Here is a 19990-nt window from a genome sequence, read left to right on the forward strand (position 1 = left end):
AGCATTCCAGTTAAGTAATCTACAAGTATCTCCATTCTAGAGAGGGTTTGGCATTGAGTGTTTATGTAACTTTCCTGAACTAAGAGGTATACAGTTCTTTTATTTAATGGATGAAAATAAATGACTCCTTTAATTGGAAGAGTTGCAGTAGGGAGCGCAGAACAGCAGCTGCTGGTGGCCCTATGATCTCTGCCCAGCAGCACCTATCTTTCTCACCATGGAGGCATACGTTCATTACTAATGAAAGGTACATATTGGGGGGGTAGACAGCTTCTATCTTCAAGTGCCACTGGCAGCAGCTGTGGGTTATTTCAGTCTACCTGTGGGGCAGCTACTTTAAAAAATCAGACCTGAAGGAGAGGTACCAAAGCAACTAATATAGCTGTAACAGCAGCTGAAAGAATATGAGGCTCAGAGCCTGTATCATCTTTTCCTTTCCCCTTTCAGTGTCTGCTTGCAATAGCAGAATCTGGAAGTCACAGCCTTTTCCCTACTCAAAAGGGGGAAAGGAAGATAAAAAAGCAAAAAGCTCCAAGTGGCCTGTTGGTACTTTGTAGCCAATTAGGCAACCAAAGTAAAGGGGCCAGCCTATTCTTGAAACACCTGATGTCCTGTGCGCCTTATGTTAAAAACTGCACCTGTAATACTGAAGCGAACCATGGGTAAAAGTATCCAGAAAACACAAAACAACTAGTTACAATAGAAAGTAGTTTTTCATTCCAGCCCTAGATGCTTATTCTCAGATTGGCACAAAGATGTGGAAGATGGAGCCCTTAACCCTTTCTGATCATCTTTCAGGGTGTTAAGAGATGGACAAACCTCTTAGATCGAGTGGGTTGTCTGGCAAATGTAAATAAAAAAAGTAAATTTTAAAAAATAGATACAGTCATGCATTGTTTACAAAGTTTGTGAAGCTAACATCACTTATGGGGCTATACTGAGCCTTCATGATGTCAAAGATGGACAATCGGATACATCCTGCAGATCTAATATATGGGCTATCTGGATTCTGAAGCAGGCAAAGGGAAACAGCAGGATTACTTTCATTTGCTATCCATTACAAGGCCTCTTACAAGGATTAAAAAGGATTAAAATCTTGCAAAGTCAAGTGGTGTTAAGTTAGGAAGTGCCAGAATGAATGTTGTGTGCATGGAGTCTTAATTTGACCACCTTGTGTGTCTGCATTATGACACAGGCCCGGTCTACGCTAGAAAATTAGGTCGACGTAATGTGTCTCTCAGGAGTGTGAAAAGTCCACACTCTTAAGAGACGTAATTGAGTCAATTTAAGTCCCCATGTAGACAGTGCTAGTATCCCTCCCATCAGCGTAGGTGGTGTCTACACTAAAGCACTGCAGTGTTTTAAGTGTAGACAAGCCCACAGTCTTCACATACTTTTTTTTTTTTAACCCAGGATCCATGGTTGATTGAGTGCACAGGGTGGAGTTGCTCTAGGGATGAATCAAGGTTTCAAAGTGAAGACTGTTGTCGGTAATACCGCTGTTGCATTTGTTACAGAAGTTGGAATTGTCAGGCAAGAGTTAAAATTTAGCTAACAGCTAAAACAGAAACCGCAGATCAAGCAGAAATGATTCAGTAGCCCAAGGACACTAACAGCTGTAAACACTAGATAAACTTATATGGTCAAATGTCCGCCCAGTAACTCAGCTCTTAGAACAGAACAAACCTTCCCTTCACAGCCCAATGGATATCTGTAAGCACTCATCCCGACCCCTCCCTCCCCCCTCCGCCCCACATCTTTCCCCTGCAAGATAGCCATAAATACTTATTGTAATCAGGACAACTGCTATACGTACCTACTGTTCCTTTTTCTGTCTTTGTTCAAAGTTCTCTTAACTTGTAACAGTGTCTGTCTCTGTATGTACAAATAAATGCAAATAAATTAATTTAAAAAGTATATAACTGGCCACTATGGCACCATATTTTTAAAGCTGTTTTTCAGTCTTCCCTGTACTGTGAATAAACCCCCTTCAGTAGTGTGTGTGCCTGCCTAATTCTTGCGGAGGGGGAATCTTTTTGCCTAACAGAAGACTTGTACTGAATGAGGCAGGGGACTGCAAGAAGAGAAAGGGAAGTTGAATGCCACCCTGGAGACTTGGATTTTATCCCTGTCTCTGCCACAGAGTTGTCGTGATGCTCAGCAAGTAAAGTATACCTAACTTTTCATAGGTAGTCAATCTGTGTGCAAGTAGAGGCTGCATCATAATGCATAAGCATCGGGGCCAAATTAAGGCTGCAAAGACAATGTTCGCTGTGGCATTTCCTAACTTTAGTGCTTGACTTTGTTCTCCTTATTAAATCCTTAACTTTGTATTTCCTACTTTTTATGTATTTGTTGGCAGAGAGGAACTTTAAGTAATGTTAATGAAATATTTTGTGAATTTCTTTACATTTTAAGAGAGAATCTTTTATATATGTGCTATTTAAATACTAAAGCACTTACTTGTTTTAGAGCTTCTATTTTGGAGAGTTCATTAATAACAGTTTTTGAGTCCCATGGGGATTTCCAAAAATCTGGGCTTTTGGGGACTTTCAGTTTATACTGGAAAGAGAGTAATCTCTTTGCAATATTCCTTAGTTTTCGTGTTGTACTGGTTGTGGTACTTTGGGGGTTCACCCAGACCAGTAAGGGGTTGTCACCACCTACTCTGTAACCTTGGGTGCTTCTGTGCTGTGCAGTTTTGTCTCAGAGCAGTCTGGTTACCGTACAATGACCAGCCTGGTTAATCCTTGTAGCGTGACACCAACAATCCTGACTCTATCCAATACTATCTCCTTTGCAGTGCTCAGTTCCTCTGACTGTAGTACTCACAAAACTGTATCAAGTTCCCTGTGCCTCTAAAGAGACACTCCACAGCACCAACCGGCTAGTTTGGCTGTGGTTTTAAAACTCTTGAGTTTGAAACACTGTGTGGTGACTATTGTGTGATAAAACAATACATTTTTTAACAAAGACAGCTGTTTAAGTGATACCAAGTAGAAAGAATTGGGATAGAAATGGTTACAAACAAACAACAGTAAAAATGCGTTTCTAAGACTAAAATTTAACAAACTAGAGTCTTTTGTTCAAAGTAGTTTTCTTCCATGATTATTCTTGCAGCATGCCTGGGCAGTTCTTAGCCAGGTTCTAACATAGAACTCAGAGTGCTAGGTTTCTTTGTCTCTTCAGATGAAGGATGCCAAAATGTTTTTTCTCTCTGCTTATATCTTTAAGGTTTTATCTGTGGTTATGCCTACAATACGCAGCTTTTAGCAACATGGCTGTACAGCCATGCCACTAAAAGTCACGCAGTGTGTAGCCACTGTTTGAGCAGTCCTGCCAACAAAAAACTTCCATCCCCAACAAGCAGCATTAGTGTTGTCGGCCGGAGAGCGGTCCTGCCGACACAGTGCTAGTCATACTGGCACTTGTCATTGGCAAAACTTTTGTCTTCTGGGGGTGTGGAGGTGTGTGTGTGTTTAACACCTCTGAATGACAAAAGTTTTGTCTTTCACTTGCCTATGTAGACAAAACCCCAGTTTTCAAAGCCCACAATACAAAAAAAGGGAATTTTTTATCCAATAAACACTGAAAAAACACCAGGAATGGTTACATGTAATAAGGGTTTGTCTACACCAGGGATTGGCAACCTTTGGCACGCAGCCTGTCAGGGAAATCTGCTGGTGGGCCAGGGCGGTTTGTTTACCTGCAGTGTCTGCAGGCTCGGCTGATCGCAGCTCCCACTGGCTGCGGTTCGCCGTTCCAGGCCAATGGGAGCTGCGGGAAGCGGCGTGGGCCAATGGATGTGCTGGCCGACGCTTCCCACAGCTTCCATTGGCCTGGAACGGCGAACCGCAGCCAGTGGGAGCTGCGATCAGCCGAACCTGCAGATGCTGCAGGTAAATAAATTGTCCCGGACTGCCAGCGGATTTCCCTGACAGGCTGTGTGCCAAAGGTTGTTGATCCCTGGTCTACACAAAGCACAGGGGTGTGATTTCTAAAGTGCACTAATGTCTTGCACATTAATTGGTCCACGTAGCCCCTGTTGGTTCACACTGAAGGTTCCCAGAAGCACTTTCTTGTAGTGCTGTGACCCTGAGAGCACCCATATGCCAGAGGACAAGGGGCACCCCAGCATGTAGTAGTTAGTCAGCTGGCCTGACCAACTCATTGTTGTCATAATCTGCATCTCACAGATGTCATGTAAGGTATCATATGTGAACTGGTAACATGCTGATCATTAGCATCACTGCATGGTGTACGTAGGGGTGATATATGAAAAGTTTTAATGTATTTGGCAGACAGAGCTTACATCACCCCACCCTAGACAAAGAAATGTGGTCCATCTGCTTGAATGTGTACTCTCTCCAGTGTAAACTGAGACAAACAATGAAAGCACATTTACATAAAAGTAAACAAAGCAATCAAATGATTGACAGCCACTTAATTATCTCAAGGGGGAGGAGAATGCAAAAATTAACATGGCATCAGCTCCATCATGGACACAGGAAGCTGAGCCTCCAGAAAGTATTCTTTTGGTGTTTACTAGTTAAAACCTAAAATCAGAAGGCCTAAATGGTGGTTGTCTTAAATGTATGTTTTATTGTCATTGTCATCTTTGAAGTTCTGTATTTCACCACTCAGTGCCATATTGACCAATATATTGCAAGTAATTAAGTTGTTTGCAAACAAAGCATGTTTTTAATGCAATGCTGATGTTACTGCAGCTTCTAAATGACAGACTTTGTAACTGGGTAACTGTTTGAGTAGGGACTCATGTCTATAATTTCCCATTCTCTAAAAAGGTAAATGTTCAAAACCATAACCTCCAATTTGTAAGAAGCATAACTAATAGATGGAAAGGAGCTGTAGTTTTGTTGCTTATTTTCACGTAATCCTTCTTGAGAACAAGTAAGAATTACCATTTGAAAAGGGAAGGAGTACTTGTGGCACCTTAGAGACTAACAAATTTATTTGAGCATAAGCTTTTGTGAGTTACAGCTCACTTCATCGGATTCATGCAGTGGAAAATACAGTGGGGAGATTCATATACACAGAGAACATGAAACAATGGGTGTTACCATACACACTTACTGTAACCAGAGTGATCAAGTAAGGTGAGCTGTTACCAGCGGGAGAGCGGGGGAGGGGGGAAACCTTTTGTAGTGATAATCAAGGTGGGCCATTTCCAGCAGTTGGCAAGACGTGTGAGGAACAGTGGGGGGGGGGGAATAAACATGGGGAAATAGTTTTAACCAGTTGGAGAGCACTTCAGTCTCTTTGGTCACTCGATTACAGACCTAAAAATAGCAATTCTTCAACAAAAAAACGTCAAAAACAGACTCCGAGAAACTGCTGAATTGGAATTAATTTGCTAACTGGATACAATTAACTTAGGCTTGAATAAAGACTGGGAGTGGATATGTCATTACACAAAGAAAAACTATTTCGCCATGTTTATTCTCCTCCTCCTCTTCCCCCCCCCCCTTCCTCACAGGTTCTTGTCAACTGCTGGAAATGGCCACCTTGATTATCACTACAAAAGGTTTTCCCCCTCCCCCCCTCTCCCGCTGGTAACAGCTCACCTTACTTGATCACTCTGGTTACAGTGTGTATGGTAACACCCATTGTTTCATGTTCTCTGTGTATATAAATCTCCCCACTGTATTTTCCACGGCATGCATCTGATAAAGTGAGCTGTAGCTCACGAAAGCTTATGCTCAGATAAATTTGTTAGTCTCTAAGGTGCCACAAGTACTCCTTTTCTTTTTGCAAATACAGACTAATGTGGCTGCTACTCTGAAACCTGTTGTTTGAAAAGTAGTGTAATTTACAGTTCAGACTCAGAGTACAGTAGGAGCTTATCTGAACCCACTCTGTTTTGATTACTGTTCTTTGTGGGTCCCTTCTCTGCAGAAATGCTAGTCTTCTGAGGCAAATCAGTCATCAAAGGTAGCCATGACAACCAGGGCAAATAGTGATTCTTCCCAAGTATGCCAATTAATTGGAGTGATTGAGGGGCTGAGTAGCTCTGATGTCACAATGTTACTGCATAGCGGAGAGCAGAAGTTCACATTTTGGGGGAAAATCAACATACAAACACAAAATATATATTGGAGATCAAATGTTAGTTAGTGTCTGAAATTTGGTTCAAATTCCCCGCTGCATATTTACTAAAAAGGGTTCTGAAAAAGGTGAGACACTGATGTAAAGATTCTGTAAAAGAGAAAATTTTGATGCTTCCTTAACTATGCAAGACCATAATGAAAGGCAAGGTGGCGATAGGAATATTTTAGGTACAGTAATGGGAAGAGAATTACTGAAAACTTTACTTCAGTCACTCCTTGTAATACTGAGTTGCTTAAAAAAATAAAATGCATCATGCCAAAAAAGTGCTTCTATTTTAAACAAGAACAAACACACACGTTTTTTTTTCTTCTCTTCACAGCATTTAGTTTAGCTTTGTCATTCACTGATCAGTTTTATGATTGGGGGACCTGTGTCAATGTTGTTGTTTGGAGTGATGAAGAAAGCCTTCCAGTCTCCCCCCATAATAAATCTTTCATTTAAAGATGAAGGGGAAGTTGATGATTCCCAAATGTATTACTTTGAAGTAGGAAAAAACCCTCAAATTGCTGTATGTTGATGTCTCCTAGTTCTTGCAACCTCTTAGATTTTACATAAACAATAAGGAAGTGATGACCATTAAAACAGCATCACAGGGAAATGGATCATTTGTTCCTAGATTAAAAAATGAAGTTATGATACTTAAGTTAAATGCCAAGAAGCATTGAGATTTTCGCATTCATTGTGAATTAGTCTTTATTTCTTTCTGACTTTATTTCTGCTATGCTAAGTGATTGATTTACTAGAGTTGTCACTGAAGACTGTCTGTTATTCAACTAGTAACTGAGGATTGGCATTATGACTCACTGAGAGAATAAAGTGTGGAGCTGGTGCTCAGGGCGGGGGCAGCACGCGGAACCCTGTGGCCCCTTGCCTAGAAGCCGGACCCACTGCTGGGGTGCAGCCCAGTATCAGAACAGGTAGGCACTAGCCTGCCTTAGCTGGGCAGCACCGCCAACGGGATTTTTAACAGCCTGGTCGGCTGTGCTGCCCAGAGCAACCCAGTGCCGTACATGCCGTGACCCAGTACTGGGTCGCGACCCGAACTTTGAAAAACGCTGATCTATGCAACAGTTTTGATTGGCTGGTTGAGGGTTTGATTCCTTTTATTCCTCTGATTTTTATAGTTGCACCCTTTTGCCCACTTCCCTCCATTTGGGGACCACCTTGTCCATTTCCGCCAGACTTGGGAGTGGATCACTATGGACTAGTGGATCTTGGAGATCATAACATTGGACTGCACCATCCAGTTTTTGACCCTTTCCCCACCTCTCTTAAGGCCTGCCTTTCACGAACTTCTACTAAAACAGGAGGTGGACTCTCTTCTGCAGCTAGGAGCGATAGAGCCAGTTCCTTCTCCTTACGATGGCAGGGGGTTCTATACAATATACTTCCTAGTACCAAAATAGGACCGAGGTTGGAGGCTGCTCTGAGGTAGCTGAACAAGTTCATGAAGCCTCAAAAGTTCAGGTTGGTGAATCTAGCAGCTATAATTCCTACACTAGAGGAAGAGGATTGGTTTTCGTTCCTTGACCTACAAGATACTTATTTCCATACAGCCACACACTGATCACACAGCAAATACCTGCGATTCACTGTGGGCCAAGATAATTTCCAGTACGGAGTGTTCCTCTTCAGTTCCAAGGGTGTTCTTGAAGTTTCTAGCCATAGTGGTGGCTTATCTTCATTTTCCCATAGCTCGACGATTCGCTTCTCAAAGGCTGCTCTTTCGAGACAGTGTTGTCATCCAATCAGAAGGCTCTTGCTTTTTTCTGAGAGTTGGACCTACAGCTGAACATAAAGAAATCCACGTAAGTACCAATGCAAGGAATTCAGTTTATTGTACTCAGTGACAGCTAGAGCATACCTTCCTTTAGACAAATTTTATGACTGTCAGGACTGGAGGGATGATTCAGGGAAGGTCTCAGACATCAATAAGGAACTATCTTCAACTCCTCATGGCATATGGCAGCATGTATCTTTGTTAACAATCATACAAGGTTACACCTCTGCTGCTTCAAAGGTTGGTTGAGAACTGCCTATTCTCTGACCAGGGATGTCTTGGACACCCCCTTGCACATAAAGAATTCCCTGAACTTTGAACAAAGCAACTCCACATCTGCAAGGCTCTCCCTTTCCACCTTCCAGACCTGACAGTGACTCTAACAACTGAAATATCCCTGTTAGGTTGTGGAGCCCACCTTGGTACCCTGGTAGTTCAAGGCAGATGGATGGCCCACAAACTAGTCTCCTCATCAACCTGTTGGAGCTCAGGGCAGTCAGAAACGCTTGCCTTCATTTCCTGCCCTTGATCAGGCAAGATCTCCCTCCTTGTGCATCAGAGCTGTAAAATTCTGGAACTGGTGCATAGCCAACCACATCCAAATTTCAGGAGCCTACGTTCCAGGCATCTGGAACACCACTGTAGAGGCCCTCAGCAGACACTTTTTTCCCATGACTATGAATAGGAGCTGGACGTGCAGGTCTTCAAAGACATATTCCAGAGATGGGGATGGCCAGAGATAGATCTTTTCATCATTTCTGAAAACAGGAAGTGTCGTCTTTTCTGTACAAGGGGGCATTTGGGTCAGCTCTGCCTGAGGGTGCCTCTTTTCTACCTTGGAAGAAGTCTGTTTTGTCTTTCCCCTGACACCTCTAATTCTAAGGGTGATAAGATCAGGCAGGTCAAGGCTGGAGTTTTTCTCATAGTACCTACCTGGCTGAGATAAGCTTGGCACCCTTTCCTGATTCAGCTGTGTGTCTAACTGCCAGTCAAGCTCCTGACCTTTCCTCATCCCCTGTCTCGGACATGTAGTGTGATTTACCACAATGTGGCAGCTCTCCATCTCAGAGCATGACTCCTGGATGGTTCTTAGTAATAGTAATGCATCTGATGAAGTGAGCTGTAGCTCATGAAAGCTTATGCTCAAATAAATTTGTTAGTCTCTAAGGTGCCACAAGTACTCCTTTTCTTTTTGCGAATACAGACTAACACGGCTGTTACTCTGAAACCTTAGCAATAGAGGTTTTCTGCTTCATGGAGGTTTAGCACGTGTTATATTACAAAGTAGGAAAACATCAACCTGCGAACTTGCAGAATTTGAAAAGATTTGCTGACTGGTGTGGTCGTCAGTACCTCCTACCTGAATTGGGTCCCCTTTCCCTTATCCTGAATTATGCCCTGGATTTGAAGACATCCATGTTATCCATCGGATCAGTCAAGGTACACTTGGCTGCCATCCTCCAGTTGAGAGGATGCTCCATTTTTGGTCACCCGGTGTTGTAGAGATTTTTGAAGGGTCTGAGTAACCTATTTTCCCACTTTAGACACCCACTCCATCCTGGGACCTCAGTCCAGTCCTCAACGAGCTGATGAGACATTTGTTTGAACCAGTGGCTACCTGTTCCCTCCTTCTTTTGTCTATGAAGACTGCCTTCCTAGTTGCTGTCATGTTGGCCTGTAGAGTCAAGGAAATCTGAGCTCAGATGGCAGATTCCTCTTTCACCATGTTCTTTGGGTAGAAGGTTTCTTTAGGTCCACATCCCAGGTTTCCATCCAAGATTGCGTCGGATTTTCATCTTAACCAGTCTATCCATCTACTGATATTCTTTCCAAAAATCTCAATTCTCAGCCAGAATCCTACTTTCATACCCTGCATTTTAGAAGGGCCTTAGCCTTCTACTTGAATACAACTAAGTAGTTGAGGAGATTGCCTAGGTTCTTCATATCTTTTGTGGATAGTTCTAAGGGTATTTCTATTCAAAGACTTTCGAGATGGGTATCAAGTTATATCTATATCTGTTACAAGTCTACAGGTGCTCAGCCTGCCCCAGGGGGGTGAGAATGCACTCAAGTGACATCTACTGCATTTTTGAAGAATATCCCAGTTTCTGAGATATGTAGAGCTGCTACCTGGGCCTCAATCCATATGTTTTCAAAGCATTACGCCCCGCTCCATGCTGTCAAATCTGAAGTGGCCCTTGGCTCTGCAGAGCCATCTTCAGTTGTGGATCCTGTTTTGAAGCTCCCTCCTCCTGGGGATTCTGCTCAGAAATCACCTGAAATTGATCACTCATAGGGGTCACCTTTGTCCAGCTTGTCCTTGTCTGTCCCTCCATGAATGCAAGTTGATGCCACACCATTTTCTTTTGTTGCGAGGGAGTTCTTTCCATTTTTGGCCATAGAATTTTGTCATGGGATCGGCCCAGCGCATTTTCGGTCTGTCCAGTGATCGCATGTGGTCTCTGGGGATCCAGTCACTAATGCAGATTGTCCACCTATTGTCTTGCCTGCGGACTACATGACCTGCCCATCTTTGCTTTGCGTCGTACATTGCCTACGCTACATCGGTTACCTTTCTACACCTTCTGATCTCCTCATTCGGTATATGATATCGGAGCGATATCTTACACATTCGCCTTTCCATTGCTCACTGGGTGACAGGGAATTTTTCTTCCTCTGCTTTCATCATTGACCATCTTTCTGCTCCATACATCATTGCTGGTAGAACAGTGGAGTTAAACAGTTCTTTCCTTTTCTTCATGGGCAGCTCATCATCTGTTAGAGAAGTCTTTATTTTGTTGAAACTTGCCAACCCTACCTTTCGCCTTCTCCTGCATTCTCCTTCGAATGAGTTGTCTCTGCTCAGCTGCTGACCCAGGTAAATATATTTGTTGACCTCCTCGATTTCTTTTCCGTTTACAGTGATGATTCCTTCTGCACAATGCTCATTCCGCATCCACTTCATCTTCAATGTGTTCACTTCCAACTTGATATCATGCGAAAGTGTTTGCAGTTGCTGGAATTTGTTCTCAAGTTCTGCTGTGTCCTTTGCCAGTAGTACACAATCATCAGCGAAGAGAAGATGTGTTAACTGTTCTCCATCAATTCTGATTCCTTCTTCCCAGTTCAATTTCTTGAACAGAAACTCCTGTGCTGCTGCAAACAGCTTTGGTGAGATTGTGTCACCTTGACTGATTTCTCTGAGATAGTAATAATGCAGGGGACATTGAATAATGTTATCTCTGTCGAGAAATTGTGGTTAATTTGTTCCAGGAGGTCGAAGTACCTCGGGTCATTTCCGATTTCATTGAGTGCGTTGAGCACAGCCTTAATCTCCACAAATCGAATGCCTTTTTGTAGTCAACAAATTCAATACACAATGGTATTTTATATTCCTAGCATTTTTCAATGAGCTGCCGAACTGAGTGGATGTGATCAATTGTCGAATACCCTGAGCAGAAACCAGCTTGTTCTCTGTTTTCATGCATTTCAAGATCCTTCTTAATCTGATTGAGTATGACGCGGATGAAGACTTTACACACTTGTGAGAGGAGTGTGATCAGACAATAGTTGCTCAGTTCTTCTGGATTGCCTTTTATCATCAATAGTATTGTTTTTGATTTCTTCCATGCACCTCAAACACGCTTTCTGTTGATGTAAAGATGGTGAACTGTTGCGCCAATGCTTTGAAGAGAGTATCTTCCCCTGCTTTGAGATACTCTGACCAAACATCGTCCACTCCCAGACTCTTTTCTCTCTCTTTATGTTACGAACTGCGTATTCAGTTTCTTCCCACATAACGTTGGGAACTTCTTCTGTAACCTGCTGCCTTGATGGTGTATGCTGGTGTACAGTGTACTCATAGGGATGCAACTCAAAGAGGAGGAAACATTGCCTTGTGCAGTAACTGTAGTTCTTCAAGATGTATGTCCCTACGGATGCTCCACTATTGCCGTCCTTTCCCTCTGCTTTGGTTGTTCCTTAAAGGATTTTCTTACTTAGTAGAGAAAAACTAAGGGAGGTTTGCGAGCACACCCATGTATAGCCTCGGTGTCTGCCATGAGGAGGCATGGGGCATGTGTGAAGGCTGAACAGGCAGTGCTAGCTAGAAATCTCCAATCAAGGGCACGAAAGGCAAATGTGCATCTGAGGTGAAGCACCCATAGAGAGAGACATCTCAAAGGGTACGTGTGTGTGTGTGGTGCTATGTATTAAGAGAAACTTTCTTTTCAGTGTAAAGTAATTGTTTGAAATAGGTTGGAAAGGCTCTGGGTGGGGATGCGGCTACATTGACACATTTTACCCTGAGTAGTAGGCTTAGTCCTTGAGCTAGCTGGAATTAGTAAATTAGCTGAGACTTGTTTTATAGTTTCGTATAAATCTGAAATAGCACTTGGCTACATTTACTTTTCTTTGTTTGTGTTTAATGCTAAAACCTGTTTTATAAAAAAAAAAAAAAAAAAAAAAAACTTGAAAATTTGGAACAGCTGCTGAGAAATTATAGGAGTAGACAGGCTGCTTGATGGATATGATCACATTAAAATCATTTGGTATGAGTCTTCTTTTGTGCTATAAGTTTCATTTTGCCCTTTTCTTCTGTTTGCATAGGAACTGAGATAGTGAAGCCATATACACCTGTATCTTGTTCTTTGAAATCAGATTTCAAAGAACCATCTCACCATGATAGTACACACCTAATTTTAATGATCAAAATTTATCCCAATGGACTTTTCACACCAGAACTTGACCACCTGCAAATTGGTAAGTGTTTTCTTGCACTAAATCATTTATATGTATCATTCCCACTACAGACTGTTCAAATTGGTACCCACTTACATATGTGTGTTTTCTCCTTTGTGCCCTTGTTACATTTAGTATTTGAAACCTTATTCCTTTAGCCATATCCTATCTAGTTTTGTAAGGAACTGTGTGCTGTAAAATATTCACATTGGGGTCTATTCTTCCAGAGTTTTCCCTAAATAATTATAGCTAGCTTATTGTAAAGTTTCTTTCTATGTACATTATTTACAGTTTCTCTGATACTTGGGGAAAAAAACCTAGGTTTATTTTTGTGTGATTGATGTTAGCACAAACCTCAATGCCTACTGCTCCAAGTGCAAGACACACTTTTGACTTTGTCATCACTAATCTAAACCATGGCTGTGTATTTGTACAAAAAACAAAAACAAACCCAAACACCCTACCAAAACATTACATTGCACATCCAGTTTTTCGTTGGTGACAGAATGAGAGAATGAACCATATGTGACAGATTAGTCATGTCAGTGCTGTTCTTGAAAATACTACAGTGATGAGGGCAGCATAAGAGCTTGTATAGAATAGATCATCAGTATTCTGACTTCCACTTCAGTAACATATACTGTTCTGTTTTTGTTATATAGGAGACTATATTTCCGTGAGCAATTCTGAAGGTAGCTTCAAGAAGTCACAAGTTCAAACTTTAGAAGATCTCTTTTTATTGGCAGCAGGCACAGGCTTCACACCAATGGTTAAACTACTGAACTATGTTCTGACTAATGTTTGTAGTCTGAGGTTAGTATACTCCTTATGGCTTAGGCACCAAACCAGATTAATCTTTAATGAGGAAGTAGATGGTAAATGACTGAAATCAGTTCTACAGGAATAATAGAAAATGGATTAGGAAGTGTTGTACCTTGGTATACTGTAAAGCCTGGTCTTTTTCAGGGAAATTTTTCCCTCATCTGTGAACTTCGGGAGCTCAAGCGTAGATGGTGACTGGATGCTGCAGGTGTTTCTCATTGGTAGCAGATGGTATATAACTGTCTCTTGCCTTGTGGAACCTGAAAAATCAGCTTCTTAGTTAACTGGAAGAACATTTGGATAGTACTGCTAGTTAGGTGTGTTGGGGATGCCTTATCCTTAATTCTGAGAAAACAAGGCCTTGTTGGAGGATAAAGGTGGTTATGGAGGTGCTATCATTCTTTTGCATTCCCTGCTTATTCACTACTGCTCAGCAAGTCCACTGACAGTGAAGCATCTTGGCATTAATTTTGATCTTATCCTTTCCATAGAAGACCATTATTTCATACATAGTATAGCATGCATAGGCTCTTCTCTTATTTATCCTATGAACTTGCTGAAGGAATCCAGAGTCGCTTATTGTGGTGTTCTCAACAGGGTTTCTATCACCTTGTTCAGAGTGCAGCAACATGTTTTCTCACTGGTTTGAGTGACTGATTATTTTCTGCTTGTCTTCTGGCTTTTATAAGGAATACCTATAAAATGTTGGATTGACTTTAAGTTGGTACCATTGGTATTTAAATTGGTGGTGGGCCATGTGTATTTCAAACAAACTACTTAAAATTGGTTCTGACCACAATTGGCTCCTTATTACCTGTCCTTCGTATTTCTTGAAACCCCACTTCCTTTTCTAAAAGTTGCAAGAGGAGTGCTTTTAATTTTTATATTTTTTTTATTGTGTGGACTGTGAAGGTGGATTCATGATATAAAACCAAATTACATTCATAACTCATTTTTTCCACTGTATTGTGTTCTAAAAATGTCCATGTTAAATTACCCCATCTTTGGTCCCCAGATTTTCTTATGTTCAGACATCTTTCTTTTAATAGTGAAAAATACCTTTAGATCTGACAGTTTAGCTATACAACATACTGTAAAGTATTTGACAATGATACAACTGATGTATGAATTGCCAAAAAAGGCTTTGTAGAATTGTGGCTGTTAGATTGGAAGGAATTTGCAGATTTAATTATTTGATGCTGATTTCTGTGTATGACTGGGTGAGTAAAAAAGACTGACCTACTTTTTTAGGAAGAGAGGAGGTGGTAGAAAATCAGAAACTTGCAGTAAAACTAAAAATTCTTTATCTTTCCAAGTGAATATTATCACGTCTTAAAGGTTGTATTCTAGAAATACACTTCGGACCTCATTAAGAGTCTGGCAACTTCAATTTTTATTTTGTCCTGTGACCCCAGAGTATTTTGCAGTTTGACTACCAGTAAGACCACTACATGCTCCACGGATTATTTTTAGAAATAACATCACTGGAGAATGGTGCCTCTAGGACAGGTTAGCTAGTTTTTTATATTCTTCGCAGAATTGAATCATAGCATGTTATACCATTTGCAATCACTTAAAAGTACTGAGCTGTAGTGTGGCAGGAGTTAGCATCCCCAGTGCCTTACCAGCAAGGGAGCCCAATAGCATTTGTTCCCAACCCCCTTTCTCTACCAGATGCCCTCATTCTCCAGGAGCGTTTTCAGTAATTACTGGCCAAAGTAGCAGATGCTGAAGTGGGACACAGCGTCAACGTGTTTGACCGTGCTTAATTGTTGCAACAAACTTAATTTTCTTCATTTCCAAGGAAATTGAGATCTAAGGTTTTATATTGAACCTAGTTTGTTGTGTGCCAACCACTCAACTAGCATAAAAATTATTTCTAAAATCTCTTTATTGGCCCCTACCTGACTATTTCCCAAAACCCTATATACCATTGAAACTCTCTTTTGAATTGTGTGAATTTCTTGGAACTCTTCCCTTCTCCATTTTTTAACTCCAGTGATGAAGTAGACGTGACACAAGAACTGTTTCCTTTTTTTCCAGAAGCAGAAAATGAACTTGCTTTTGATAGCAGATCGTTCTCTGCTTAAGTTATGTTTGGCTTCAGTCAGTATTGGAAAGAGAGGTTTCCCAGAAATGGGAAGTATGCCCTAACTGCAACAGAGAATATGAAATATTGCACAATGCAGCATCTTCAAGGCTGCATATATGCAAAGCAAACAATAAAGATTCCATGACTCTCTTTCTTAAGGGCTTGTCTACATGGGGAAATTAACTGGCATAGCTGTTCTGGAATAACTCCCCCTTTGGACACACTTTTATCCTGGAATAACTCTAGCACTTTAAATTCACACCCTACCCTGTTCTGAAGTAATTTCCCTATGTAGACAAGCCCTAAGAATACCTGTGATAAGGGGGGGAGGGTAGCTTCCTTTTATGAACACCCAGCCAGCCAGTTAGCTATAAAATCCCTCTTGGTAGCTGTTCTCTACTTTACCTGTAAAGGGTTAAAAAGTCTGACTGCATGCATACATAAAAGGAAGTGACTGGGCACATGGCCAAAAGAGCCAGTGGAAAGGCTAGAACTTTTTAAAATTGAAACAAGACTCCCCTTTTGTCTGTCTTATTCTCCAGAGAGAGGAGACGCAGAGCAGGAATGGGGCTGAACTGTGCTGTAGGAAACTTTAAGCCAGGTATGAAAAATCATACCTAGGAATTGCTTATCTGAAACCTCGGGTATGAAAGTAAATCAGGGAATGTCCAGGAAGACACAATTAGGGTTATTTCTTTTATTTCTTATTGGCTTGTGGACTCCTCTGTGATAACCCTCAAATGCTTTTGTTTTGCTTGTAACCTTTAAGCTGAACCTCGAGAGCTAACTTGATGCTTAATTTTTGTAATTGTTTTTCTTAAGATCTAGTAAAAAGCTTAAATTCCAGATGAATTTTCTTTCTTTTTGTTTTTAATAAAATTTACCTTTTTTAAGAACAGGATTATTTTTTGGTGTCCTAAGAGGTTTGTGCATATGTTGTGTAATTAGCTGGTGGCAGCAGCTGATTTCCTTTGTTTTCTTTCTCAGCTCTTCCCCAGGGGTGTGTGTGAAAGGGCTTGAGGGTACCCCAAAGGAAAAAATTCCGAAGTGCTCCTTCCTGTGATCTCAAAAGTCGGGGGGGGGGGGGGCGGGGGGGAGTTTGCACTTGTGTGGTGGCAGCATCTACTCATCCAAAGTCAGAGAGAAGCTGTAATCTTGGGAGTTTAATACAAGCCTGGAGTTGCCAGTATTAATTTTTAGAATCCTTGCGGGCCCCCACCTTCTTCACTCAAAGTGCCAGAGTGGGGAATCAGCCTTGACAGTACCTTTGGCCCAGATTGCCCATTTTCTCCTGTCTTCGTTGTTTTTTTTTAATGTGCTGCCTGGTGTTAGTTCTACGTAGTAAGGATTAGGATCAAGACTCTGAAGATGCAGTTTCATAGCCATATAAATTGCCACTGAATTGTAGATTATTTTGAAACTTCCACATAATTGTGCTCCAGAGTGTAAGCGTTTAATTTTTTTAGAAATAATCTCTAGACCTTAAAAGATAAGTGTATAAATGTGAACCTAATGTAAATACTCATGTCTGCCTGATCTTGCAGGCTACCTAATACAGTAGGACTGAGATAGGTATGAACTGCCTCATTCATGTCAATGGGATGTTAAATCTGGAGTATGATAACTTAAATGTCTACATTAACTCTTTAACTGCAAGCTAATATGATTACTTGTTGTTAGGTAGAAGGAATTCAAACCTGCATCCCTCCATCAGATACAAACTTTTGTCTATGTATGTTTGCATCAGTTTAGTTAAACCTGTTAAGTAAAATGCAATTGCCAAGAACTATGGAATGTGAGCGGATTTAATAGATTTATTACCTACATGCTGGACTAGTAATTTATTTTAGACTGTTTTAGTTTTAAACCTGTTCCTAATTGTTTTATGCTAAATTGAAATAAGCCTGTGGTAGACTGAAGTGTTGACAGAGCCTTTTGTACCATTTTAACTGAAGTCTTAAAATTGCATCTTAATTTAAATGGGTGCAATTCTGCATGTAGACAAACTCTTAGTCATTCTGCCCCTGCCCCGAAAGAAGGGAAAGAGGGGATGCAGCCTTCCCAGTATCAGAAACTTCACCTGCTTCCTGAATACTTATCTGCCCCAAACTAAAACCATCTTTTGCCCTTTTCTGGTTGCCAAAAGCCTCTGCCCCTTACTCAGCTCCCTTCACCTCCAGCTTCCTCAAATAGCTTTTGTGTTGCAGTTACTTATCAATAGAAAAATCTGTAGTACGTTAAAATTTGAGGGCCAAGTAAAATTTCATGTAAAAATAAATGACGCTTAAAAACACTGTATTGATTAACCTAAACTGGAGTGCTGTGAGAGGAGGCAGTGCAGCATCATATAGGTCTAATCTACCACAAGGACATGGGGAGCCTTGATCAGTGTCGTCATCTTGTTGCAGCAAGTCACCCAGAAGGTTAGCTGCATTTCAGTGGTAGATGAAGTGACTCGTGTCTCTGCTTTTTCTATAATGCCCATCAAAATGATATCTGACCACTCTGTATACCTGTAGTTTGTAAATTGTTCTGGGGCCATTTGGGATGGTGGATGTTATATAAACTGTAATTTAAAATTAAGGGCATAATGCATTGGTACTGGGTCCAGTGAGAAGTCATTGTTGGACTATTGTGTTAGTGTCTCATCAGCACCAGTTTTCACCTAAATATCTTCAAAACCATATTACTTTAAGACTAGGTAATGTACTGTAATTTATAAAGCTAATGGCAAATGATGAAACCAGAATCCATCATCACCATTTTGAAACTCAAAGTTTATCTGTACAACATGGAATGTATAATGTTCAAATTATTTAGAGGTGTGCAGGGTTTTACTTTCATAACGTTTATTAAAATAGCATAGCACAGTAACACTTAGATACTATTGAGACACTTTTAGGTAGGTATATAGTCCTGTTACTAAAGCCTGTGGAATTCCTAAAAAATGTGCCATTCTTGTCCTTAAGAGAATATAGGTCTTAAATTGCTTCATAATTAAATGTGTTCTGGAGATGTGCAGTATTTTCTTTCTATTTAATAGTTGCTACACATTCATACGTCGTTAAAAGCTTGATATTGAAGTTGTGTGTTTTTTTTGTTTTAAGGACAGTGAAGTTGATGTTCTTCAACAAAACGGAAGATGATATACTTTGGAGAAACCAGCTGGAGCAGTTAGCCCTGAAAGATAAAAGGTATTAAATAGTTTTATAGAATTTCATTTATAAATTATTTATTATTTGTATTATTGTAGCACCTAGGTGCCCTAGTCAGAGTCCAGGACTCCATGATGCTAGGAGCTGTACAAAAACAAAACAAAGATGGTCCCTGCCCTCAAAAGCTTACAATCGATGAATACTAACAAACAGGGGAGTACAAAGAAACAATGAGACAATATTGTCCAGTATGATAGACAGTGGTCTCTGTTCACCAGCAATTTAACCATTGTGAAGGTTCTTTTGTGAGCATTATGGAAAAGGAGAGTTTCATGGAAGACTTTGGAGGATGATATGCTAGTTTTTGCAGATGTTTATGGGGAGCTCCTCCCAAGCACGAAGGACAGCATGGGAGAAAGCGCAAAGGTGTTTGTTTGAAAATGTAACAAGTAGGTGATGGAGACTGGCATGATGGACCAGCTGGAGGTGGAAGCTGACATCTTGATAGTGTGTGAGAGATCATAGGGTGGGGATATGCCTGGAAAGTGAAGACAAGTAGTGTGTGTTTGATGGAATGGAGAAAAGGGAGCCAGTGGAAGAATGCAAAAAGAAGGGGTTGACATTGTCAAACTAACAGGCTAGGGAAATGATCTTTGCAGAAGTATTTTGAATTATAAAGCAATCATAAATTCTACCATATTTACCACTTATCTGGAGAGTGTAACTCTTTTTTAAATGGGTAAGTAATATAGTGGACATCATCAGTTTACCACCACCACAGTAAGGGTAGAAGGGATGGGTTTTAAGCTTTCACTGGTAAATTTTCATCTTAATTTAGCTGTTTATAACATGAGCTGTTTAACATGCATATGTGCCTTTCTCAGTAGGGATAGACTTAAGCATATGCTTAAATACTTAGCTGAATTTGGGCTTTTGAGCAGTTGAAAATCAGTAGATAGCACCATGTGATCAGCCAGCTAGGCATGAATCATTAATAAGTTGTCCACCAAACACTGCTGTTCCATGAACCATGTTTCAAGAATAGCTTTTATAATTATGTCTGTACACTACTCCATTTTAAACTAGATGTTCAGGTGATGTTTCTAGGACTTGAAAAGTGAATCTGCATCTTGGGAATGTAAGGTGGGAAACTGAGTGTACCCAATTTAGGCTTAATCAATTTTCACCTTTATTCATAAAATTTCAGACAGAATTATTGTCACAGTGTCTGAACATATATTTATGCCAGACGATAAACATATAAGATGGATT

At 40.8% G+C, this 19990-nt stretch overlaps 1 protein-coding gene across 6 annotated transcripts in view; it reads left to right on the forward strand.

Moving 5' to 3' along the window:
* Window positions 1-19990, forward strand: part of CYB5R4 (cytochrome b5 reductase 4) — an 83898-nt gene that overhangs the window by 52230 nt on the left and 11678 nt on the right. For all 6 annotated transcript variants that reach the window (XM_077812764.1, XM_077812760.1, XM_077812761.1 and 3 more), the window contains 3 exons: window positions 12518-12670; window positions 13312-13462; window positions 18671-18757. In XM_077812764.1, coding sequence (XP_077668890.1) covers window positions 12518-12670; window positions 13312-13462; window positions 18671-18757 — 391 coding nt within the window. The remainder of the gene's footprint in view (window positions 1-12517; window positions 12671-13311; window positions 13463-18670; window positions 18758-19990) is intronic.

This window comes from Eretmochelys imbricata, chromosome 3 (genome assembly GCF_965152235.1).
Source record: "Eretmochelys imbricata isolate rEreImb1 chromosome 3, rEreImb1.hap1, whole genome shotgun sequence".
Lineage (NCBI taxonomy): Eukaryota > Metazoa > Chordata > Testudines > Cheloniidae > Eretmochelys > Eretmochelys imbricata.